General features: G+C 42.7%; 1 protein-coding gene across 1 annotated transcript in view; it reads right to left on the reverse strand.

The window, feature by feature from the left end:
• CA8 (carbonic anhydrase 8) overlaps positions 1 to 26,620 on the reverse strand; it is a 125,497-nt gene that overhangs the window by 82,555 nt on the left and 16,322 nt on the right. The window contains exon 3 of the mRNA XM_051843756.2: positions 23,790 to 23,914. Within this exon, the coding sequence (XP_051699716.1) occupies positions 23,790 to 23,914 (125 nt within the window). The remainder of the gene's footprint in view (positions 1 to 23,789; positions 23,915 to 26,620) is intronic.

Below are 26,620 nucleotides of genomic sequence, written 5' to 3' on the forward strand. Positions count from 1 at the left end.
ACACAGATGAATCTCTAAACAACATGTTGAATGGAAACAATGCTAGACATAAAACAATGTGTACTCCAGGATCTAATTTACATGTAGTCCCAAGTCAATCAAAAGTTATCTATGGTGCCAACTGTCAAGATTGGGGGTAACTTGGAGGATCCATGAAGGGTGCCTCTGGGATATTGGCTCTGTTCTGTCCATGAATCTGACTTCATAGGTATAGTCACTCTGTGAAAATGCATGAATTATACATTTGTGATGTGGGCAATTTTCTGCACATACATTATCTATAGGAATTACATGTTAAGAAATAAAGATGACCTCAAGAGCATAACAAATAAGAAAAAAAAGTAGATAAATGGAACTTCACGAAAACCAAGAATTTTCACACGTCAAACACCAACAAGAAGTGAAAGGATAACCAACAGAATCAGAGAAAATACTTGAAAATCATATGTTTGATAAAGTACTTTTATCCAGAATAAAGAATTTTTATAATTCAATGAAAAGACAAATAACTCATCTTTTCAAGTAGGCTAACAATTTCAACAGAAATGAATGACCTATAAACACATGAAAAGATGCTCAATATGATTAACAATCAGGGAAATGTGAATCAAAACCACAAGTAGAAGTTATTTCACACCTGCTAGAATGGCTATAATGCAAAAGATAGGAAGTAACAAGTGCTGGCCAGGATGTGGAGAAACTGGAACATAGATGCACAGATGGTGGGACTGCAAAATAGTACAGTCACTTTAGAAAATGGATGAGCAATTTCTAAACATAGGGTTAGCAAATGACCCAGAAATTGAACTCCTAGGTATACACCCAAGAGAAGTAAAAATACACGCCTACACACACACACACACACACACAAAACATGTACACAAATGTTCATAGCCACATCATTCATAATAATCAAAAAGTGGAAACAAACCAAATATCCAGTTGATGAATGGATAAACAAAACAAAGCATATCTGTACAATAGAATACTTTCTAGCAATAAGGAGGAATGCAGTTCTGATACACGTTACAGCATGTAAGAATGAACCCTGAATGAACCCATGCTAAGTGAAAGAACACGGTCAACAAAGGCCACACATTGCATGATTCCATTTATATTAAGTATTTAGAACAAGTTTATAGACACAAAACTGATTAGTGTTTGCCTACGGCTAGAGGAAGAAGGGATGAAGAGTGTCGGTTTTTTGTTGAGATCACAAATTTAGAATACAGCAGGGCCCAGCACTATGGCATAGCAAGTTAAGCTGCTGCTTTCCATGCTGTCATCCCACTGGAGCACTGGCTGAAGCCCCAGCTGCTCTGCTTCCAATCTAGCTCCCTGCTAATGTGCCTGGGAAAGCAGCTAAAGATGGTTCAAGTGCTTGGGTACTTGCCAACCAAGTAGGAGACCAGGATGGAGTTCCTGGCTCCTGGCTTCAGCTTGACCATGACCTGGCCACATGGAGAATGAACCAACAAATGAAGATCTCTCTCTCTTCCTCTCCCTCTCTCCTGTCTGTGTGTCTGAAACTCTTCAAATAAATAAACAAATCTTTCTAAAAAATGTAACATCTCTTGAAAAGAAAGATGTGTTTAAGAATAGACAAGGATTGAGCTTTTTGCTCTGCATTAGAACTTTTCATAAAAACACACTAGAAGTCATTTTCTGTATCATCATTTTATAATATGCCAAAAAATAAAGAGATGAAGAACACAAGCCACTCATCACTGACCATAAAATGTATCATCAGCTAAAACAATTTTGAGAGTAAAACATCTAATTCCAAATCTCTTATACTCACATCAATATTTCCTAATCATTAAGCTAATTTATTAGTAGTAATTTTTAATTGTGATTAGCTTCATAAATGTCAAGAATGGACTGATTACTGATGCAGATAAGGACAGCATATGCTACTATTATAGCAACAATCCTAAGATGTAAACTTGGAATGTGAAATGGGCACTAGCTAAGATCAGGACTATAATGTCCCTTTGATAAAGCACTGCATGATTGGGCTTAGTTGGGAACATCACATATTTCTGTGACACCAATAAGCACTGGTGACAGGATATGAAATGAAAATTATAACTGTTACCCGATGATACTGGATAAAGAAAAGACACTGGGTGTCCTTATAGTAACATTTACTGAGAATCAGATTTAAGAGATGAATATGTAAATATCTGCTTCTGCAATACACCCCATCTCTGACCTCTCTTTTGAGTCACAAAATCTGCAAGTTTAGTACCATCACGGAGAAGTGGCAACTGTCACATTCAAAACCTACCAAATTTTACACCATAATTTTCTACCAAAACACCTCCCCTTTTCTGCCATTCTTTAAGGTCTCCAGGCTTCTTCCAGTTACCAATACTCAAATCTCAGAGCAATCAAAACCTCCCTATTTCCCCTCATCTCCAAACAGTCAGAACCCCCAGGAAGCTCTGAATAGGAAATTCTTCTCAAGCCACCATGCCTCTGAAGCTCCTTTCCTTTTCTTTCTGAAGGTCATTGTCCCATTTCAGCTGACCAGATCATCACACCTGATTTTCACCAACAATTTCCTACAGGGCATCATGACCTCATAAATAAATACTTTACGCTTCACTAGAAAATAAGTTCACACAAAGAGAAGTGATTTTTGCACATTTTTTCACTGATGTGTCCCTGGTACCTAAACTGTTTGGAACCTACATAGTAGGTGCTCAATAAATACTTAGTGAATCAATTCAAATGTCTTCACAGTGAGATGCTGTACAGTAAGGCCACACTGTTCCTGGTCAAATACCACATATGCATGGTACAGGGACCAGAGCACAGCTTCTCAAGGAAGATCTGATATTTAAGAAGAGTTTCCATTTTTGGTTCTGCACCAGCCATTCTGAATTTATCTCCAGCTACTTAATTTCCAGATCCTATAAATGTTAGCTAAAATTGAATTTCATAAAAAGTTACAATTATATGTTTATACATAGACAGCATATATGTATAAATAAGTAACTATCTACACACATATATAACTAAATTACTATACAAAGTTAAGGAGGAAAACTAGAGGAGGAGGAATCAGACTCCAAGCAGGTGAAGGAGAGTTGAAGTGAGCTGCACTCACTACATGATGCATGACAGAGACCCAGGGTGCTGAAGGAGCAAGCCGTGTGGCCACCTGGGGGTGAAGTGTTCCAGAGGGAGGAGACAGCCAAGCCAAGTCCCGCAGTGCAGAAAGGACATCTCTGTCCCCTGCTTTCAAATAAATAAAATAAACCTTAAGAAACAAAACCAGTTTACAGTCATCTCTTCACATAAAGGAAAGATCTCTTCCATCCACTGGTTCACTCCTCAAATGGCCGCAATTGTCGGAGCTGGGCTGATTCAAAACCTGGAGCTTTCGCCAGCTCCACGGCTCACTAGGCTAATCCTCCACCTGCAGCGCCGCACCCTGGGTTCTAGTCCCGGTCGGGGCACCGGATTCTGTCCCAGTTGTTCCTCTTCCAGTCCAGCTCTCTGCTGTGGCCAGGGAAGACAGTGGAGGATGGCCCAAGTGCTTGGGCTCTGCACCCGCATAGGAGACCAGGAGGAAGCACCTGGCTCCTGGCTTCAGATCGGCACAGCGCGCCGGCTGTAGTGGCCATTTGAGGGGTGAACCAACGGAAGGAAGACCTTTTCCTCTGTCATTTTATCTCACTGTCTAACTCTGCCTGTCAAAAAACAACAACAACAACAACAAGAGCTTCTTCTGGGTCTCCCATGAGGGTACAAAGGCCCAAACAGTTGGACCATCTTCTACTGCTTTCCCAAGTCATAACAGAGTGCCAGATCAGAAGTGGAGCAGCTGGGACTCAAACCAGCGCCTATATGGAATTCCAACATTGCAGGCAACTGCTTTACCTGCTATGCCACAGCACCAGCCCCACTACTTTTTAAAATTTACAAAAACAAAACCAACAACCCACTTAAGAGATGGGCCAAGGACCTCAATAGACATTTTTCAAAAGAGGAAATCCAAATGGCCAACAGGCACATGAAAAAATGTTCAGGGTCACTAGCAATCAGGGAAATGCAAATCAAAACCACAATGAGGTTTCACCTCACCCCGGTTAGAATGGCTCACATGCAGAAATCTACCAACAACAGATGCTGGCGAGGATGTGGGGAAAAAGGGACACTAACCCACTGTTGGTGGGAATGCAAACTGGTCAAGCCACTATGGAAGTCAGTCTGGAGATTCCTCAGAAACCTGAAGATAACCCTACCGTTCGACCCAGCCATCCCACTCCTTGGAATTTACCCAAAGGAATTTAAATTGGCAAACAAAAAAGAGGTCTGCACCCTAATGTTTATTGCAGCTCAATTCACAATAGCCAAGACCTGGAACCAACCTAAATGCCCATCAACGGTAGACTGGATAAAGAAATTATGGGATATGTACTCTTTAGAATACTATACCGCAGTAAGAAACAACGAAATCCAGTCATTTGCAACAAAATGGAGGAATCTGGAACACATCATGCTGAGTGAAATAAGCCAGTCCCAAAGGGACAAATACCATATGTTCTCCCTGATCGGTGACGACTGACTGAACACCAAGAGGGAAACCTGTTGGAGTGAGGTGGACACTATGGGAAACGGTGGCTTGATCAGCATAGCCCTGACTGTTAATGAACAACTCAATACATTATCCCTCTTAGTAGTTTTTTTATCTGTTCTACTTAATATGACTGGTTTAGATCTGTAATTGATGCACAGTTATTCTTAAGTGTTGAAAATTAACTGAAATGTGATCCCTGTTGAACATGGTGGTGGGAATGGGAGAGGGAAGAGATGTATAATTTGGGACATGCTCAGGCTGACTTGCCCCAAGTGGTGGAGTTGGAAGCATACCAGGGGATTCCAATTCAATCCCATCGAGGTGGCATGTACCAATGCCATCTCACTGTTCCAGGTGATCAGTTTCAGTTCACAGTTGGTCATGGTGGAGGGACTGGGAGTCAAAGGGAGCACATAGACAAGTCTAGTACCTGCTAACGCTAACCGATGGAGTAAATAAAGGGGAGAGTGATCCAACATGGGAAGTGAGATACTCAGCAGACTCATAGAATGGCAGATGTCCTAAATAGCACTCTGGCCTCAGAATCAGCCCTAAAGGCATTCGGAGCTGGCTGAAAAGCTCATGAGAGTATTTCAGGCATGGAAAGCCAAGAAGCTCTGGTAAAAGATCTCTGCGAGTGAGATCCCAGTGGAAAGAACAGGTCATCAAAGAAGGAGGTACCTTTCTCTGAAGGGAGGAGAGAACCTCCACTTTGACTATGACCTTGTCTAAACAAGATAAGAGTCGGAGAACTCAGAGGGCTTCCATAGCCTTGGAAACTCATGACTGGAGCATAGGGAGATTACTGATGCCATAGACAGGAGTGTCAATTGGTAAAGTCAACAACAGGAGTCACTGTGCACTTACTCCTCATGTAGGATCTCTGTCCTTAATGTGCTGTACATTGAGATTTAATGCTATAATGAGTACTCAAACAATATATTTCACTTTGTGTTTCTATGGGGGTGCAAACTGTTGAAATCCTTACTTAATGCATACTAAACTGATCCTCTGTAAAAAAAAAATAAAGAAAGAAAGAAATTATCAATTCCCAACTTGACTCTCACTGGGATTAAACATGACAATAGGTCTGCTCTGATTTCATCATCATTTAAAAAAAAATAATCTTATTTTTCACTTTATGTTTCTGTGTGGGAGCAAACTGTTGAAATCCATACTTGATGTATACTAAGCTGATCTTCTGTATATTAAGATAATCAAAAATGAATCTTGATGTGAATGGAAGGGGAGAGGGAGTGGGAAAGGGGAGGGTTGTGGGTGGGAGGGACGGTATGGGGGGGAAGCCATTGTAATCCATAAGTCGTACTTTGGAAATTTATATGCATTAAATAAAAGTTAAAAAAAAATTTATAAAAATACAGAAAGTTAAGAGATCCCTTAGGTATACTAATAGAATATGGATATCTATGTATGCTGAAAAATAATATGGGGGAAGGACTGACATTGTGGCATAACAGGTAAAGCCACTGCCTGTGGTGCCAGCATCCCATATGGGTGCCAGTTTGACTACCAGCTGATCCACTTCAAAGCCAGCTCCCTGATAATGCACCTGGGAAAGCAGTGGAAGATGGCCCAATTCCTTGGGCCCCTGCACCCAAGTGGGAGACCTGGATTCAAATCAGCCCAGCCTCAACTGTTGCAGCCTTTTGGGAAGTGAATCATCACATGGAAGATCTGTCTCTACCTCTCTCTCTTTCTATAACTCTGCCTTTCAAATAAATAAATCTTTAAAAACAAATAGATAAAATAGAGGGTGGACTCTTGGCACGGCATTTAAGATTCCCAGATCTCATATTTGGGCACCTGAGTTTGATTCCTGTCTCCAGCTCCTGATTCTGGCTTCCTGCAAACCCTGGAAGGCATGATAATGGCTCAAGTACTTGGGTTCCTGCCACTCAGATAGGAGATCTAGATTGAGCTCCTGATTCCCTGCTTCTGTCACAGACCAGCCCTGGCTCTACTGCAGGCAATTAAGGAGTGAACCAGCACGTGAAAACTGTGTGTGTGTATGTGTATACCTGTGTGTGTGTGTGTGTCTGACTCTCAAATAAGTAAAGTAAAATTTAAAAAACATGCGCAATAGGAAAGATATCACAGATAAAGAGAGAGCCAAAGGAAAGCAATTGACAACAGCAAGCTGCTGCAGTCCCAAAGACCCCCCAGAAAACTCCACCAGGAAGCAGAGGAGCTGCTGAACATTGCCTAGAAAACCCCAACAGCAAAACGTGCACGGATTCTTCAACAAGTTCCTGGAAAATGCACCTTATTTTTTAGTTCCATTTCCCACGAACTTTTTGAAGTACACTCATATCTCCATTATGAAGATCAATAAAGAGCTTAGACTAAAGAAAGGTGAAGAAATTTTCCCCTATAAGAATATAAATCAGCTCCAATTAACAACAAATAAAAACTAAAATCTAGTCATTCTTGGTTCCACCCACTCACACTGTGTGGAGAAATACAAGCACGGTTCTTTTTTTTTTTTTTTTTTTTTTTTTTTTTGACAGGCAGAGTGGACAGTGAGAGAGAGAGACAGAGAGAAAGGTCTTCCTTTTGCCGTTGGTTCACCCTCCAATGGCCGCCGAGGCTGGCGCGCTGTGGCTGGCGCACCGCGCTGATTCGATGGCAGGAGCCAGGATCCAGGTGCTTTTCCTGGTCTCCCATGGGGTGCAGGGCCCAAGCACCTGGGCCATCCTCCACTGCACTCCCTGGCCATAGCAGAGAGCTGGCCTGGAAGAGGGGCAACCGGGACAGAATCCGGCGCCCCAACCGGGACTAGAACCCGGTGTGCCAGCGCCGCAAGGTGGAGGATTAGCCTAGTGAGCCGCGGCGCCGGCCCACAAGCACGGTTCTAATAAAGATTCAAATTACAGAATAAGGGCCGGCGCCGCGGCTCACCAGGCTAATCCTCTGCTTTGCGGCACCGGCACATCGGGTTCTAGTCCCGGTTGGGGCGCCGGATTCTGTCCCGGTTGCCCCTCTTCCAGGACAGCTCTCTGCTGTGGCCAGGGAGTACAGTGAAGGATAGCCCAGGTCCTTGGGCCCTGCACCCCGTGGGAGACCAGGATAAGTACCTGGCTCCTGCCATCGGATCAGCCGCAGCGGCCATTGGAGGGTGAACCAACGGCAAAGGAAGACCTTTCTCTCTGTCTCTCTCTCTCTCTCACTGTCCACTCTGCCTGTCAAAAAAAAAAAAAAATTACACAATAAGCTTCAAATGTTTTTCTCCCTTCACCCCACTGACACCTAAAGGCCCCTTCTAACTTTCCAAAGAACCTGAAACCCAACTACAACTTTTACTTCATCTAAAACTGGTTGAGATTAAAAGGAACACTCAAAGCTCAGGATAAAATGATACCATCAGTAACACAGTACCAACACAAACTCATCAGCTTCCTAGCACCACTACACTGCACTTTCTGATGCCTTTTTTCCCTCTATCAGGTTGAGTATATCTAATGCAGAAATCTAAAATCTTGAATATTCCAAAAATCCAAAATTATGATCACCAACATAGTACCACAAGTACCAGTTTCCCCATCAGGAAACTTTGTTTCATGCACAAAATACTTTAAAATATTCCATAAAGTTACCTTCAGCCTATTTGTATAAGGTATATACAAAACAATAATGAAATCTGTATTGAGACTTGGGTTCTGGTCCCAAGATATTACATATATGCAAATATGAAAAATCCAAAAAATTCCAAAATGTTTCTGGCCTCAGGTATTTCAGATTTGGGATCTCAATCTTTAATTGTACCATCATTATTGCAATGTCTCCAGCCCAGTAATAACTATTGTATAAGGGCCATTTCTCAGTCTATTGGCCTTGTCTACTCACTCATCAGGCCTATGCTTTTGTTCTTGGCCGTCTCTCTCACACCCAACTCTTGTTTCCATCCATGTCTCTGTTTCCCCTCATCCCTGATTCTCGCTCCCTCCTTTATCCTCTGACACCTTCAGCCTCTTCCTACTGAAAACTTCTAGTGGATCCGTGTTGTCTCAAGAAGGTGGGGTCTAATTCTCAGGAGTCCGGCTCTCCCCACCTGGCTGCAGAAGCCTACAGGGCCACCCCCAGTGTCCTTGCCGGTACAATGGGACTGATCACAACTTCTGCCCTGGCTCGTGCTACTTGAGTAGCCTCCTCCGCCTCTGTTTATCCAGAAAACTGCTCCATCGTCAAGGCCCAGCTCCGATATCCATTTCTCTCTATGGTCTTCTCTGAGCCCTGCAGAAGTCCATTTTTCCATGATTTGTGTTCCCCTTTGGATCCCATGCCCCTGAAGCTATCTGCAGACATCAGTCATTTTTCTTATGTCTGCCACCAGGAGGGGAAGGTGAACCATTTTGAGGCCTAGATTATTTCCCATTCATTGTTGTGCACTCAGCGCCAACCACAGCAGCAAATACACAGTAGTTGCTTCCTCCATGTGATTTGATTCCCGCTGTTATTTAACCCTGCAATCCTACTGTTTTCCAGGTTTCTCTCTACTTCCACTTTTCCCAACTATAAATTTATTAAAAACAAATGCTGTTTTCTTACATTGTATGTTTTTCACAAGGTTTCGTTCTAAACACAGTTAATAAATGTTTGCTAACGAACAGTCAGAATTCAGTTAAGAGTAGGGTACTTCAAAAAACTTGTGGGAGGGACTGGCATTGTGGCACAGCACCAGCCTTCCACATGTACATCCCATATTCAAGCACTGGTTCAAGTTCCTACTGCTCTGCTTCAGATCTAGCTTCCTGCTAATGTATCTGGGAAATAAGCCAATTCCTGGGTCCCTACCACCCATGTGGGAGACCCAGAAGAAGCTCCTGGCTCCTGACTTCGGCCTGACCCAGCCCCAGCTATAGTGGCCATTTGGGGAGTGAACCAGCAGATGGAAGATCTCGCTCTGTGTTTCTCTCTGTCTCTCCCTCTGACTCTCACTCTGCCTTTCAAATAAATAAATACATCTTTTTTAAAAATGGAATTACAAGATAAGCCTGTTTAGGGTTACTACTTTCCTTCTCATTCCCCAGTGAGGAAAAGGGTCCCTGGAAGAAAAGGAACTACAGCCCAGTGGATCTCAGCTGAGGAAGGTCTAACAGCCCACAAGTAACGGTACAGACTTCATTCCTCTGTGACCCATGAAACTGCCCGTACATAGAAGCCCTTAATATAGTCAAGCTCTAGAACAGCTAGAAACCAGCGAGATAGGGAGTGCAGTTAAAGAATGGCAGTGCTGAGAAGTTCATTAGGAACAATGCCCACTGATAAAAATCTGTAATATTTGTTCTCTACAACAAGGTGGATAAGTAATATTTGGGTTTAAAATTCATTGCAAACCAACCCCACTGCTGTACAACCCAAATTCAGAAGAGGATTAGGAATATTAGGAATTTAAGGCCCAGATAGGAGTGGATTGGTCACAGTTTTTGAAAAGTGAATTATCCATAAGCCACCCTTAGTTATATCCAAGGCTCAAACAGTGACCTGCGTAGTCTGAGCTGGTGAATTAGGTAAAAACCCACCTAAGTAAATTCTGAGGGGAAAGGGAGCAAAACTAAAGCCTGAGAGGATTTAAAATCCCTGCTTGCCGCACCCGCCACCCCCCGCCCCCCAATTCTTTTAGAAAGTGGAAAACTCTGTTGACAATCCTAGGAACAACACAGCAAAAAGGGACATCTGAGTTCCCAGGTGGTTAAAAAGAACAGATCTGCAACAAAAGGAAACAGGATTTCCTTCCTGATTCCCAGAGGTGTCCTGTGCCTGCAGTTTTAAAGGGTAACTGGGAGGGCTGTGAGGCTTCACTCCCAGAAACAGGAAATGCCTCTTCCCTGATCCCAGTCTCTCTAAAGAGGGATTTCCCTAAACAAAGGTGGCCTTCCTCTCCACTCCTCCCTCTGTAAACTCCGGTGAAATCCCAGCTGCTCTGGGAGCAAATAAATCTTCCCTGACCTCACTCCTCCTTCCCAGACACTCCCCCCAGCCACTGCCCCTAACCATCCGTGTCACCCCCTCTGCCTAACTCTGGACAGACACTTTGCTCTCTCAGCTCAGCTCTGTCTCCAGCCTAGCTCCATCCACAGCAGAGGTGGTGCCCTGTTCACCTGGCGACTCCGAGGATCCTTGTTTCCTCATTTCTTCAGAGCTCTTTACTGGCTGCCCTCAGAGAACTCACCACTGTAGAGTTCCCAGGAATGTTCACGGGAAAAACATCTACTCCGGAGCCGAATAAATTGGTTTGCTTCTACTTGATAAACTCTCTTATCCAGAGGCCTAAGTGACTGGTTAAGCTGGGTTTAGAGAATGTCCCTGCTTTTGAGTCCCCAAGTAAAGACATTAGTTTGTGGGGGAGCACCCTTCATCATGGTCAGGTCTTAGAATAAACGTCTTCCTTCTATATTTGGTGTTTTCATTTGATAATTTTAAATGCCAGTTTCTATTTTTCTTTTCATTTTAAAGACTCTAAGCTACCAAACAAACTATATCGCCCAAAGTAACATTTACATCTGGTATACCTTACTATATTATTAAAGTGCTTTTCAAAAGCACTTCAAGGGAATACCCTATTTTGTTTAAAACACTTTTCACCACCCACATGAAACACAGCGTATGGTGCTTCCATCATGACGCTATCAATTTTTACAGCCTCTCCTTAAGTTTCATAAGGGTAAGTACAATTTTCTTATGCTGATGTACAAATGAAGGAAAAATGAAGTTAAACAACCACACAGAAGTCAGCAAATACCATGGTGAGCTGGAATCCGAAGGAAGCGCTCCCTAACTAATAATTCACACCAGCAGAGCAGACTGCCTCCTAGCGAACCTTGCCACAAAAAAAGCCCAACTGCCTAAAGAACTCAGGGCATATTGTTACAGGATCCCATCATGAAATTCTAATGTGCACACCCCTCAGAAAGCTAAAAGAAAATATATTCAGCCACAGCACAGCAGTAGGAAGAGCACAATTACCTCACTAACAGCCCCATGCCATTTTAAGCTGTCACTCTTAAATATCAAAATATATATATAACATGTATTATACATATATATGTATTGTATATATATAAACATCATATGTATTATATAATATGTATTATATAATATAAATAAATATAATATATAAATATAAATAAATAAAATTTATTATATAATACATATAAAAACATATGTATTATATATAATAATAGTACATTATATGTACTGTACATATATGTGTGTGTGTATATATATATATTTATATGGTTTTACAGAGCTTTCAAAAAAATCTCAGTATCCTGAGACTCAAAGAGAAATTTCATCATACCACTGCCCAATTATCTTTTTTTTTTTTTTTTTTTGACAGGCAGAGTGGACAGTGAGAGAGAGAGACAGAGAGAAAGGTCTTCCTTTTGCCGTTGGTTCACCCTCCAATGGCCGCCACGGCTGGCGCGCTGCGGCCAGCGCACCGCGCTGATCCAAAGCCAGGAGCCAGGTACTTATCCTGGTCTCCCATGGGGTGCAGGGCCCAAGGACCTGGGCCATCCTCCACTGCACTCCCTGGCCACAGAAGAGAGCTGGCCTGGAAGAGGGGCAACTGGGACAGAATCTGGCGCCCCGACCGGGACTAGAACCCGGTATGCCGGCGCTGCAAGGCCGAGGATTAGCCTAGTGAGCCACGGCGCCAGCCATTGCCCAATTATCTTCTACCTGCCAATATTTGTTCTCACTACAAAACAAGCTGATAATCTAAATTCTGTACACTCAATGTATAAGCATAAGAAGATGTGTCAGGAAAAATGGCCAGGAAGTGTCATATTGATTAGACTTCTGAAACACAACACATTCAGCTAAAGAGGGGAGGGTACATCTTCAAGGGGAAAAGAGGTTCCAACTTTTTACTCCATTTGTACTTGGCATTGTTCCCCCTGGGGTGTTTTCACCACAGCCACAGCCACTCCTTGATGTCCTCCCATCTTCCCAACCACAGGAAACACAGAGGGTCTGCTCTCTGCCACCCTCTGTCTATATTCTAGTCCTTATTATGGAGAGGAACAGTGAGGTTGGAACACGCTCACCAGCTTGCCCAAGATCACAGAGCATTCACTCAAACCCAGGTTCCTCCACCTGACTCTCTCCCACACTGCCCCACTGTTCTCACGGTGTGGCACACATGCACACACGCACTGCATCATGTTCTTTAGCGGCTTTCCAGAACCAGTATCTCTCTTAAGGTTTCCCCATCACGAGATCTTTCCTAAACTGTGTCTCACTGATTCTGTGTCAGGTCACTGAAGTTAATCCCGCCTACAACAACCTGTAACAGGGTCATCCTGGCATGCCGCCCTTCACATGTGCAGTTGATGATCATTTCCATTTCAAATAGCATATCTGCATTTTAATAAATGACCTGAAAAATCCTCCTCTAATTAGCTTCCAGTGGGTGGAATTGGCACACTGCATAGACAAGGCTGAAGGGGTGAAGTCTTTTCAATGCCACAATCTTCTAAAGATTCATCCATTTAGGAAAACAAGGAAGAGACGAATCACATGCACTGCATTTGGACTCTCCCACTGTATGAAGAACTCCCTGAAGTGTCTACTGCACTCATTATTGTTGTCTCCTTTGCAACTCATCCAAGGCGTGAACAGCAGGTTCCTAGTAGGTTCCCATGAAATGGAACGAATGGATGGATAGATAGGAGTTGTTTAGAGATGGCCACCAACTGCAAACTATATATTCAAATTAGACTCTATCAGCTGAAGGCTTATTGAGAGAAGATGTATTTTACTGTAGGATTTAGAAGTTAGAACTGAATTTAAAACACTTCCTGGAAGGGCCGGCTTATGGCTCAACAAGTTAAGCTGCCCCTGGAGCACTGGTTTGAGTTCGGGCAGCTCCACTTCCAATCCACCTCCTAATGTGCCTGGAAAAGCAGAGGAAGATGATCCCAGTACTTGGGCCCCTGTTACCCACAAGGAGACCCAGGTGGATTTCCAGGCTCCTGGCTTGGCCTGGCCCAGCCCAGTCTTGGCAGTTACATCCACCTGGGAAGTGAACCAGTTGATGGAAGTACTCTCTCTTGCTCTCTTTCAAATTAATTAATTATTTAAAAAAAAAATACTTTCTGAGCACTGGTGTTATGGCACAGTGGGTTAAGTCACTGCTTGAGAAACTTGTATCCCATGGCAGAGTGTCAGTTTGAAACCTGGTTCCTCTGCTTCCAATGATCCAGCTCCCTATTAATGCATCCTGGGAGGTAGGTAGTGATGGCTCAAGTACTTAAGCACCTATCACCCATGTGAGAGTTTGAGAAGGAGTTCCAGGCTCCTGGCTTTGTCCTGGCCCAGCCCTGATTGTTGTGAGCATTTAGGGATGAAACCAGTAGATAGAAAATCTCTCTCTTCTCTCTCTCTCTGTTTCTCTCTTCTCTCTCATTGTGTGTGTGTGTGTGTGTGTGTGTTGCTCTGCCTTTCAGGTAGGCAAAAATAAATAAACATGAAACATTATAATTAAATAAACAAACAGTTCCTACTTGCAGCAAGTTTATAAGCAACAACCCTCTACCATACTCATTTTCAGGGACTCATCTTTAATTTTTCTATAAATGTGCCTTATATCATAAAGTCAGTTGTAGTATAAATGCTTCTTTCAAATTTAGTTTCCCAAAACACCTTTTCTGTATCTTCAAACAACTGAAAGAATAAGCTATTGAAAGAAACACTTACAAATACAAAATCAAAAGTAGTTTCATAATGAGGACCCAAAGGTCAAGCCAGCCTTCGGCACTTCCATTAGGAGTGGGAACACACGATTGCTCCATCACGCGGTACAGCTGAAAGAACATTTCTGTTTGCTTAATGTTACAATTTATTTTCTATTCAGTAACCTGTGCAGTTTCTGCACAGAATACATTTTAATAAATGGAAGAAAAACATTATGAATCAAAGCAGGAACCATGTTTTTATGGAGTAAAAATGAACATGTTCATTAGAATTCAAGAAACATAACATTTTTCTTTTATTTTTTTACATATGAGGAGTTTCTCTAATTATGACCACTGCAAAGACCACAGCAAAAGTTTTAACTCCTTCATCTGCTAATTGTGCTAGCCCTGTAGGAGATGCCAGGGTACCAAATAATCATAACAATTATTATGTTTTGAGATAAGATGTTCTTATTTGCTGGTCACAATAATAAGTTCAATTTGCAAATTGTTTCTTTCAGCATCAGTCTTAAATGTGGCCATTCCTTTTTTTCCTCCAAAACAACCTCAGTCCAAATTATAACTACAATTGCAAATACAATCTCAAACTAGAGTTGACTTTTCTAGCAAAAACCGGTTTTGGAAAGCAAAACAAAAAAATTTTTAAAAAAAGCACTCCCTGGAGCAGAAGTTGGTTCATCGACTGTTTCCAAGGAGGGTGACCTTCCTCTCCAGATTTCTGTGACACCTCAGTTTACAGGAGTCTACAGACTCGCCATTAGCCCTACCCCAGCCCTAGTTCTCAGGAGCAGCAGGGGTCCCACCGGCCAGCTGACACCACACTCTGTTGCCTTCACAAAACCACTCTGGTTTTGGCCTCATGGCCTGAAAAGCAAGGGCATGGTGCCAAAGCCTCACTACCATCCTCATGGTGGGGGCTATGACACTGGATTCCAGGAGCTTGCAGACATAAAAACATTTACACCAGGGCAGTGCAGGCAAAGGACAAAGCCCATTGTGTTGTCTCTTTCTATCTAAACAAAATGAGCATCAGGAGAGGAGTGGAGTATTTAATTAAGCAGACTACATTCATGCATTGCGTTATGATTTCCGTCAGTTTCCCTGGGATCCTTAACGTCTGAGAAGCTCAGATTTCTCATAACTTACATAGGAGTTTATATGAGGCATTCTTGAAAGTTCCTTTCAAACTTAAAAGACTTTCATTATATCTTACAGATCAAATTCTAAAGTCACTCTATTTTACAAGGGGTTCTCAAACCTGAAACTCCATATGAGATGTACCTGGCAGTAAAATAACAGAAAGACCATATTTCACTATTTTTAAGTATTTATTTGAGAGGCAGAGAAACAGAGAGAGAAAGAAAGAGGGGGAGAGAGAAAGAGGATATTTCCCATTTGCTGGTTCACTCCCCAAGTACCAGCGGGGCTAGGCCAAAAGCCAAGCACCAGCAGCCAGGCACCCAATCTCGGTCTCCCGTGTGGGTGGCAGGGACCCAAGTGTGTCAGTCATGGTCTGCACTTCAGCAAGCTGGAGTCAGCAGCTGGAGCCAGATATGGACCCCAGGTACTGCGACACAAGACATGGGCTTGTTAACCTGTGGGCCAAATGCCTGCCCCCTCATTTCACTATTCACTAGGCAAATTCTTCCTGGGATCACTTCAGAGTAGTAAACCAAACAGCATCCTTCCGACAGGTGAATATGCAGCAGCCCTCAAGATCCAGTCCTTTTCACTATGAGGACACTTATCAGGGAGCGACTCCCATTTCCCTGAAAAGAAGAAACCTAACATATGGCAGGGCAGGGCGATGTGCAAGTACAATATTTAGGATCAGCAGTGCACCGTGGTTATGAGATACGATCTTCACACTATTTTTGGTGGCCTCTTTGCAACCAAGGCCTGGACTCTTCACAACTACAGATGCTGCTCTGCACAATGAACATTTTCTTCTGTTTACCTAATGCACTCAACTCCCCGTAAACAGCTGGCATGTGGCTCAGTTATCAAGGAGCCCTTTCAGAGTACACAGAGAAATGGCCTCTCTTTAAACATAATATAAGGAAAGATAAGGGTTGGTTCTACCATACAAATGGATCTCTTTGTGGGCCAGATAAGCTTAAGTCCTAGACTTTTAGGCCTGGAGGGAAGAAAGTCACTCACCGCCCCCAGCCTCTGCTGGTGTGTGGCAGGATCAGTGCCCCACCCTGACAACACTGTCAAGTATCTGCAAGACGAGACAAACAGATTACGGTGAGTTTCTGAAAGTTAAATCATCGAGGGTTTCTTCTCAGACCATACCCTGTCTACATCCAGCTACTGCAAATCCATTTATCGAATAACTGTGATAGCAGAGATCAAGAAACGTTCGTATTCAGAAAAATTAAAACTCAGCTGTGTGGTTGGTCTCTCAATGCTTTTTTATAATTTTACTTTGGGGCCAACATTACGGCACAAGAAGTTAAGCCACCTATTGCCACATAGCATCCCATCCTGGAACACTGGTTCAAGTACAAGCTGTTCGGTTTCCAATCCAGCTCCCTGCTAATGGACTGAGAAAGCAGTAGAAGATGGTCTAAGGACTTGGAACTTGCCACCTATGTGAATTTCACTGTGGCAAAATGGAGTTCTAGGCTACTGCCTTTGGCCTGGCTCAGGCATGTTTGAGGAGTGAACCAGCAGCTGGAAGAGATCTCTCTCTCTCTCTCTCTTGTTCTGTCTCCCACCTCCCCTCCCTCTCTGTCTTTCCTTCTCCATCTGACTCTCTGCCTCTCAAATACATAAAATAAATCTTAAATAAAATAAAATTTTACTTTATTGATCTAGCATAAAATCTAAATGCCTTGAAAGAACTCTCCCCAAGAATTATTAGAGTAGCTATTTATGTATAAATGTCAACCATAATTTACAGAGAGTTATACAGACTACAGAACCAGGCTATGTTGAAGCAGCAAAATGATGATGTCCACAGACAAACTGTGAAAATAAAAAACACAGCCTGAACACTGAATGTGAGCTTATAGCCTAAACCCAGAACTCCTAGATGTATAATAAAATTTAATGCTAATAGAATAAATATTTGCAGTGGCATAGTATATTCACAGAGCACATTAGTGCGAGCAAAATGGCAAAGTTCATGTGGCATTAAAGTAGGGCTCCATGAGTTAAAACAAATAATGATGTTCAAAGAAAATAAAAGGCTCCCACAGCTGCCAGAAGGACAGATAAAAATTAATTTTAGTGGATCTCAAACTCATCTTAAATCAATAACCGTTTATTCCTGTTAATGTCTTGATGAAATACCACAATGCAACATACACACACACACTAAATAAAAGAATTCCAGCTGCTAAATGCAATCCAGACCTTTCAAGTAATATATTAAGTATGTGGACATCTGTTACGTTTTCAAATAACAGTAGGAAAAACGCAGCACTATTTTTTTTCTTGCTAAGGAACCATCATTTATTTAGAGTATTTATAGCAGAATTCAGGATTCTTTTATTTTTTTTAAGATTCGTTTATTTCATTAGTTAATGAATGATATTCTTCTCAGATCTAGAAAAAATGATGCTGAAATTCATATGAAAGCACAGGAGACCTTGAATAACTGAAGCAAACTTATACAACAAAAACAAAGCTAGAAGCATCACAATACCAGATTTTTCCCGTGGGAGATCTGGAGGAGGCTCCTGGCTCCTGGCTTCGGATCAGCACAGCTCCAACCATTGGGGCCAATTGGGGAGTGAACCAACGGAAGGAAGACCTTTCTTTCTCTTTCTCTCTCTCTCTCTCTCTCTGCCTCTCCTCATCTCTGTGTGACTCTGACTTTCAAATAAATAAATAAATCTAAATCTTTAAAAAAAAAAAAAAAGACATACTACAGGGCAGTTATAATCAAAACAGCCTGGTACTGGTTCAAAAACAGATGTATAGACCAATGAACAGAATAGAAACTCCAGGAATCAACCCACACATCTACAACCAACTTATCTTTGACAAAGAAGCTAAAATCAATCTCTGGAGCAAGGACAGTCTCTTTAACAAATGATGCTGGGAAAATTGCATCTCCATAGGCAGAAGTATGAAGCAAGACCCCTACCTTACACCTTACACAAAAATCCATTCAAAATGAATTTTTTTATTTATTTTATTTATTTATTTTTTGACAGGCAGAGTGGACAGTGAGAGAGAGAGACAGAGAGAAAGCTCTTCCTTTGCCGTTGGTTCACCCTCCAATGGCCACTGTGGCCGGCACACCACGCTGATCCGAAGCCAGGAACCAGGTACTTCTCCTGGTCTCCCATGGGGTGCAGGGCCCAAGTACTTGGGCCATCCTCCACTGCACTTCTGGGCCACAGCAGAGAGCTGGCCTGGAAGAGGGGCAACCGGGACAGAATCCGGCGCCCCGACCGGAACTGGAACCCAGTGTGCCGGCGCCGCAAGGCGGAGGATTAGCCTAGGGAGCCGCGGCGCTGGCTCAAAATGAATTAAAGACCTAAATCTACAACCTGATACCATCAAATTATTATACAACATTGGGGAAACTCTGCATGACATTGGCATAGGCAAAGAGTTCTTGGAAAAGACCCCAGGGGCACAGGCAATCAAAGCCAAAATGGTATTACATCAAATTGAGAAGCCTCTGCACTGCAAAACACTCAGCAATGTGAAGAGGCAACTGACAGAATGGGACAAAATATTTGCAAATTATGCAACTGATAAAGGAGTAATATCCAGAATATATAAAGAGCTCAAGAAACTCAACAAAAATAAAACAAACAGTCCAGTTAAAAGATGCTCAAAGGACTTGAATAGGCACATTTCAAATGAGGAAACTCAAATGGCCAACAGACACTTGAAAAAATGTTCAGGATCACTAGCCTTCAGGGAAATGCAAACCAAAGCCACCATGAGGTTTCACCTCACCCCACTTAGAATGGCTTTCATACATAAATCAACAAACAACAGATGCTGGTGAAGATATGGGGGAAAAGGACCCTAATCCACTGCAGGTGGGAATGTAAACCAGTGCAGCTACTGTGGAAGACAGTAAGGAGATGCCTCAGAAATCTGAATATAGACTGATCCTATGACTCAGCCATCCCACTCCTAGGAATTTACCCAAAGGAAATGAAATCAGCATATGAAAGAGTTATCTGTACCCCCATGGTTTTTGCAGCTCAATTCACAATAGCTCAGGTATTGCAATCAACCCAGATGTCCATCAACTCTTCAGCTGGGTAAAAAAAATATGGGGTATGTACACCATGGAATACTATACAGAGATTTTAAAAAATGAAATACTGTCATTTGTAACAAAATGCATGCAACTGGAAAACATTATACTTAGTGAAATAAGCCAGTCCTAAAAAGACAAATACCGAATGTTCTCCCTGATCTGTGGTAACTAATAGAGTGCCTAAAAGGTAATCTATAGAAGTGAAACTGACACTTTGAGATGTGATGACTTTGAACAGCCCTTTTCTCAACTGTTAAGGAACGGGTATTTCTGTACTATTTGTTGAGCTCTTTACTTAGTGTAGGGTTAATCTTATGTGTATAAAGTTAATTAAAATATATCTTAATAAAAAAAGAATGCAATTAGGAGAGGGAGGAGGAAGAGTGGGAGTGTGTGTGCAGTGGGAAGAATCACTGTGTTCTTAAAATTGCAATTATGAAATGCATCAAGTTTGTATACCTTAAATAAAAGGTTTCTAGGGATAAATAGATAAATAAATAAATAAAATTATGTAAAATTTAAAAATTAACTATTTCATTACTTGAAAGACAGAGACAGTGATCTTCCATCCACTAGTTCCCTCCCTCAAATGGCCACATCAGCCAGAACTGAGCCAGACTGAAACCAGGAGCCATCCTGGCCTCCCACTTGGGTGGCAGGTACCCAAGTACTTGGGCTATCATCCACTGCCTTGCCAGGCAATTAGCAAAAAGCTGGATCAAAAGTGGAGTAGCCAGACTCCACCTGACATTGCCATATGTGATTCCAGCATCACAAATGGCAGCTTATCCTGCTGTGCCACAACACTGGCCCCCAGAATTCAAGTTCACAAGATGACAGCATGGTGAGAAGTATCAGATGGTGGTAGAGGCATGTGTGCTTCTGAAAATGAAAGATCTCAAGAGGAGAAACCAAATGACACTCTTTAGCCATCTTGTTAGTTGAAGGAACTGCTGCCGAAATTGTTCACAGTCACAGATTGTGTTAATTTTTAAAGCAGCGTCAGTGCTACTGACTGTAACATCAAAAATACATTCAGAGTCATTGTTATACACATATTTATCATTTTAAAAAGTCAAGGTGGGGCAGGCATTGTGGCATAGGAAGTGAAGCTGCCACCTGCAAGGCCAGTGTCCTGTACGGATGCCAGTTGGAGACCCAGTTGCTCTACTTCGATCCAGCCCCCTGCTAATGTGCCTGGGAAAGCAGCCAAGGATGGCCCAAGTGCTTGGGCCCCTGCATCCACATGACTCCTGGCATTTTTGCGGCCATTTGGGGAGTAAACCAGCAGTGGAAGATGTTTCTCTCTCTCTCTCTCTCTGACTTTCAAATAAATACATACTTTTTTTTTTTAAGTCAAGGGGAAAAGCATTGATGGATTCCTACAGAAAGCCATTCCTCTGTGTCAACAAGCAATAGACACAGTAAATATTTGTTTATAGTGTTTGTTTAACAAACCATGCCTCTAACTGTAAGTGAAATCAACAAAATGAAACAGGGGCATGGATATGTTATTTGGATTGCCCTCAATTATGTAGTGTTCAAAAGAAACACTGAAAAAAAATCATGTACCCCAAAGGGTAGCTGGTCCCCCTACTCAGCACTGTCTCACTGGCCATGACCTCCTGTCAGTCTTATCTACCTAAGACTGAATTGGTTAACCTGTTCCTCTCTGACAGTATTCTTCCACAGGGAGTCCCCTCCCCTGCTTCCCCCCACCACAACAGCACTCCCCTCCTTAAAATCCAGCTCAGTATCCACAGCTTCCCACAGCACAGGGAACTCCCTCTAATTCTCACCCACAGCACCTACACCCTCCAGCAGACACAGCTCTAGGAGCACTCATGGAAGTATATTCTCTGCAACTGGGTCAGGGGTGAGCTGGGATAACAAAGAATAGTATCATTCATCACTTATTTGGGAAAAAAAAATTACACTCAGTAATTCCATTATCCTAAATATAAATATTTCTGCAGAAACAAAATCTCACCACCAAAACATAGTCTCCCATGAAAACCAACCCCTGCTGTGCTCAGTGGACTGCAGCAGGTAAAACGCTACTAGGTAGCCAGACCAGTCTGAACATCTGGAGGGGAAACGCTGTGTGACTGCAGAGCAAAGAGCTCCGATAACTGACCGCCTGGATGGAATTAAACCTCCCCACAGCTCTAAGTCCTGTGTGTCACCAGCAGAGCCACTGGAGTCTCATCCTGAAGCTCTGGCCCACCCAGTGACGCCCATCTCTCCATAAACATTTGATTCCTATGGTGCTCTTGTGAGGATCGACTGAGACCCAGTGACGACACAGCCTTCCAAACCAGCAACTACAACAGGATGAGGCCTAACCACCCAGAGCATGCCCTGACTCCCTCCTTGCCCACTTCCTTGCGATTTGCAATTTTCTATCCTCTCTCCTCTTTGACACATCCTTCCATGAACTCTTCCTTCTCAGGCTGGCTGAGAATAGGGCAGCAGCCAGAGCCACTGCTTTAAGGCAGTGGAGATGAGAGGTTTTTTCTATGCATGGAGGAAACAGCTCCTTGGAAGGCAATGCGTGAACACCTTCCCCACTAAGGCCTTTTAGGTTCCATCTTTCCCCATCTAAGTACTAACCAGGCCTGACCTTGCTTAGCTTCTGAGATCAGATGAGATCAGGCATGTTCAGGGTGGTGTGGCAGTAGACTAGGCACCATCTTCTACTGTCCACACCATTCCATAAGTCATCTTCTTGGTTTGACTTTCCCTGCTCTGTCCTTAAAACATTGAACACATCACTTTGAGGGCTTCAGCCTTTTTTAAAAGTCAGGAATATCATGAGCTTCCAAATGAGTTTTTTAAACATTGTGATTAAAGTCATGCTGAGAAACGTTTCAATGTAATCCTTGAGAGTACACCTCGCATTTACATAAAATTACAGTCGTGATTTCCAGTCACTGCGCAGTTCCAGAAATGAACTTCAGCCACGACAATTCTGTATGTAACATTAAGTAGATAATGTGTGGCTGGTAATGGCAGAGACAGAAGGCTGGCATCCCAGCAGCCGCCAAATACACTTGACATGCCACCAAAGGATGACTTCCTGGGAACAGAGTTCTTCATGGAAAGAAACATAAGCAAGGCCTGAGCAGCCAAGGGCAGCCCCTCTACTTCACCAACACAGAACCAACACTGTGCACAATGTTCCTGGCCGTGTACTGAGTGATGAGGGTCAAAAGTACAACGAAAGGTAGACCCTGGGGGCTGGCGCTGTGGCACAGCAGGTAAAGCAACCACCTTCAGTGCTGGCATCCCATATGGACGTCGGTTCGAGTCCTGGCTGCTCCACTTCTGATCCAGCTCTCTGCTATGGCCTGGGAAAGCAGTACAAGATGGCCCAAGTCCTTGGGCTCCTGCACCAGTGTGGGAGACCTGGAGGAAGCTCCTGGCTCCTGGCTTCGGATTGGAGTAGCTCCGGCCATTGTGGCCAATTGGGGAGTGAACCAGGGATGGAAGATCTCTCTGTCTCTCCTTCTCTCTCTGTGCAACTCTGACTTTCAAACAAATAAAATAAATCTTAAAAAAAAAAAAAGAAAAGAAAAGTAGACCCTGTCTTCATTAGCCCATAGCACAGACCATTCTGTGCTATGGCAGCAAACTAGCAACTATCCTGGGAACACAGCAAGGGACAAATGAATTCTTTCTGGGAAAGGAACTCAGAAAAAGTCCACAGGAGACACAGATAACAACTGGCTGGTGAAGAAAGGACAGCTAAGAGTTCATTAAGAAAGTATATAGGGAGGGAGTCCTGGCCAAAAGAATCACTCTCCAAAAATCCTCTCTCTCTCCCTGCAATGGTTCAGGGTGAATAAAACCAACCTGCTAATTTTAAAAAGCTTTTAATCACTACTGAGATTTCTCCAACAGTTACTAGTTTTCAGCTCATCACCTATTCATAGCACCTACTGAATTTGCACAGGCAGCAGAATTTTACAACAGTCATAAGAGTAAGAGGAAGCTTAATAGTACAGATTGCCTTTATGGCCAATTGCTCATGTTCACACTCCAAGCCATTAAACTGTAAGGGAAGCTTCAACTGGTGCCCCAAGCTTACATTTCATAAAGGACTTTTTTTTTTAATCTTAGCCTAAACTTATAAAATTCATGAGCTGCTCATCTACTTTTAAGCTAAACCCTTTTCAGTAAATCTCTAAACACTTTACTTGGACAGCAAAAATTTTTACAAGATGATTCGTTATTTTACCTCCATGGGAAACGCTTTGAAATTAACCGTGTGCTCAGAACCGCGCTGGTTTTCTCTTCCCCAGTGAAATCTAACTTCATACAATTCAAATTCATGCCCCTGAGGCAACGGTCCTCCCGACAGAACTGAAAAAGAAAATAAATTTCATTGAATTACATTCACAAATTTATCAGCAGAACATTATAAACGTTAGCGACTTTTTTTTTTTTTTTTTTTTTTTGCCAAGTAGCTCCCATGAGCTCTAAAGATTAAATTCACAAAGCTAAAATGAGCCATACATCATGACTAGGAGATATGTTTATGTATTTATTCACATTTATTTATTTATTTATTCAAGAGGCAGACAGACAGACAGAGCTAACATCTCTGTTTCATTCCCTAAATGCCTGCAACAGCAGGGGCTAGGCCAAGGCTGAATTCAGGAGCTGGGAACTCACTCCATATATCGCATCTGAATGGCAGGAATCCACTGAGCCTTCACTGCTCATTAACATTAACTTGCTCTCAAAAGGATTTTATGTTGCTTTTATCAAGATACTTAAAAGGTCTGGATTGGCAGGAATCTGACTCAGGAGCCAGAGCAGGGACTCAAATCCAGGTACTCTGATCAGGGATGCAGGAGTCCTAACTGGTATCTTAACTGTTAGGGATGCAGGAGTCCTAACTGGTATCTTAACTGTTAGGCCAAGTGCTCACACCTACATTTACTTATCTGGGTTTGGCTGAGTGATATGGTTCTTAACCTCTTATATGTTTTTAGTCTTCCAGTAAATGGGAAAACAAATTGCTCCCTGAATAGCCTTGATTAAGAGACAATTATATAGACTCAAGAGCAGGTGTTATGGTGCAATGAATTACAGCATCTCTTAGGGTACTGGCATCCCACGTTGGGGTACAAGTTCAAGTCCTGGCTACATCAGCTTCCAATTCTGCTTCCTGCTAATGCATCCAAGAAGGCAGCAAATTATGGTTCAAGTGCTTGCGCCCCTGCCACCCACATACGAGACCTAGATGGCATTTCTGGCTTCAGAGCATTTGGAGAGTGAACCAGTGTATGAAAGATCCCTCTCTTTCCTGTCTGCCCTTCAAGTAGAAGAACATAAACTTACAAAAAAGAATATGGCTTGAGTCTCAGACCAACCAATAATTTGCTAAAAACCTATCAATAAATTGAAACCATCTTTGCACAGCAGGGTTTTGCATTAGAAAGTTCTTAAATAGATAACAGGTATATAAACTAATGTAAGCATTCATACAGATAACTAGTATTAAGTCAATCAACAATAAACTCAGACTTATAATAAAAGAGACAACCATTCAGCATCACATGCAATGCAAAAAAGACAAAACTGTGAAAAAATATTAACAACTTTCAAAATATTGACATCAGTCCCACAGGGCCCTGTCTCTATTTCCCATTTTTGGATGTGACCCAGAAGACTGGCCCAAACCAGGCCACCCTAAAGGATGACACAAAGTACATTTACACAAGAACCTGCCCTGAAGTAATAAAATACTTTCTATGAGCACTCCTCAATAACATACAGAAAAACTTGAAATAAATTTCATTACAAATATCCAGTTTCAACACAAATAATGGTCATTTAATTCAGGGCATTTTTCCTGTAGCAACTCCCAACTGTAAACAGCTTCAGCTAAGAAGTTGAGGTTATTTTTGATCAAGGAGCTAACAAAACTCACCATCACTCCCACTCAAATGTGAATTATTGTTCCTATTAGGGTTGACTTTGACGAGCAAGTAACAGAGCCCAAATATCTCCTTGGAAGGAGACAGTTTGGTTGTCCATTCTTGCCCTAAAACTCAAAGGAACGGAAAGCAAACTGGTGCAGCAATATGTATCTGTTAGGTTAGTTCTTGATTGATTAACTTGCTCTCAAAAGGATTTTACGCTGCTTGTATCAAGATACAATACAACCAGAGACCATAAATTAGGATGAAGAACAGGAAAAACACAGACCCCGGTGGAGAAATCAGCTGTCACACAAAATGAAAGCCAAGTCCAGGCTAAAGGTGCCCTACAAATTTGATCCTACACTTTCTACCAGCTCTAAGTGAAAAAACAGCACGTGCAGCAAGAAATGGCTTTAATTTTTCAGCTGGCTAACCTTCACATCAACGGGAAGGGAGGTGAAGTGCAGGGACGTTAGAAAAAAGACTCCCACACAATTGGCATGTCCTTCCCCGTGCGTGGCATGATTCAGGTCACACATCCAATCCGCAGACAGGGGGGAAAAGTGGGCCAAGAGGGGCCAAGCGTGACCTGCCCCGTCACCCAGCTGGCAAGACCAGGGCACAGCCTGGAACTTTTAATCTTCTGACCCACGTCCCAGTCTTCTGACTCAAGTTTCAGAACGGGTGAGTGTGAGCTACAGACACGGACTGGACTTCTCTAATCCTGCGTTTCTAAACGGCCATTCTTCCTTGGAGCACCACACTTCATCTTCTTGCCCAGGACACTCCAAAAGTTTTTAAAGACATAGATCAAAAAGGTTTACAGACGCTCAGGTCTGCACTGCACGCTTATTCCACTTTCCCACTGGATAAACATCCCTGCTGTGGATCTGAGAATGTCTGAGATGTTTTCATTTCCAACAGAGCGCCACTCTTTTCCTTGGCTGCCCTAACTTGGTCTAAAGTAAAACCAAGGAAGGGAGCCATGACTCTACCCGCTGCGTACCCCATCGTCCAAACCAAAAGGCAGAGGGGGAAAGATGATCTGAAAGTTCACGCCGCAGCCCTGCCTGCATCATCAGAACTAGCAAACGCCTCTCACAGGCAAAGCAGCAACTTGATCCAAAGCTTCAGGGGT

The sequence above is a fragment of the Oryctolagus cuniculus genome, chromosome 6, assembly GCF_964237555.1.
Source record: "Oryctolagus cuniculus chromosome 6, mOryCun1.1, whole genome shotgun sequence".
Lineage (NCBI taxonomy): Eukaryota > Metazoa > Chordata > Mammalia > Lagomorpha > Leporidae > Oryctolagus > Oryctolagus cuniculus.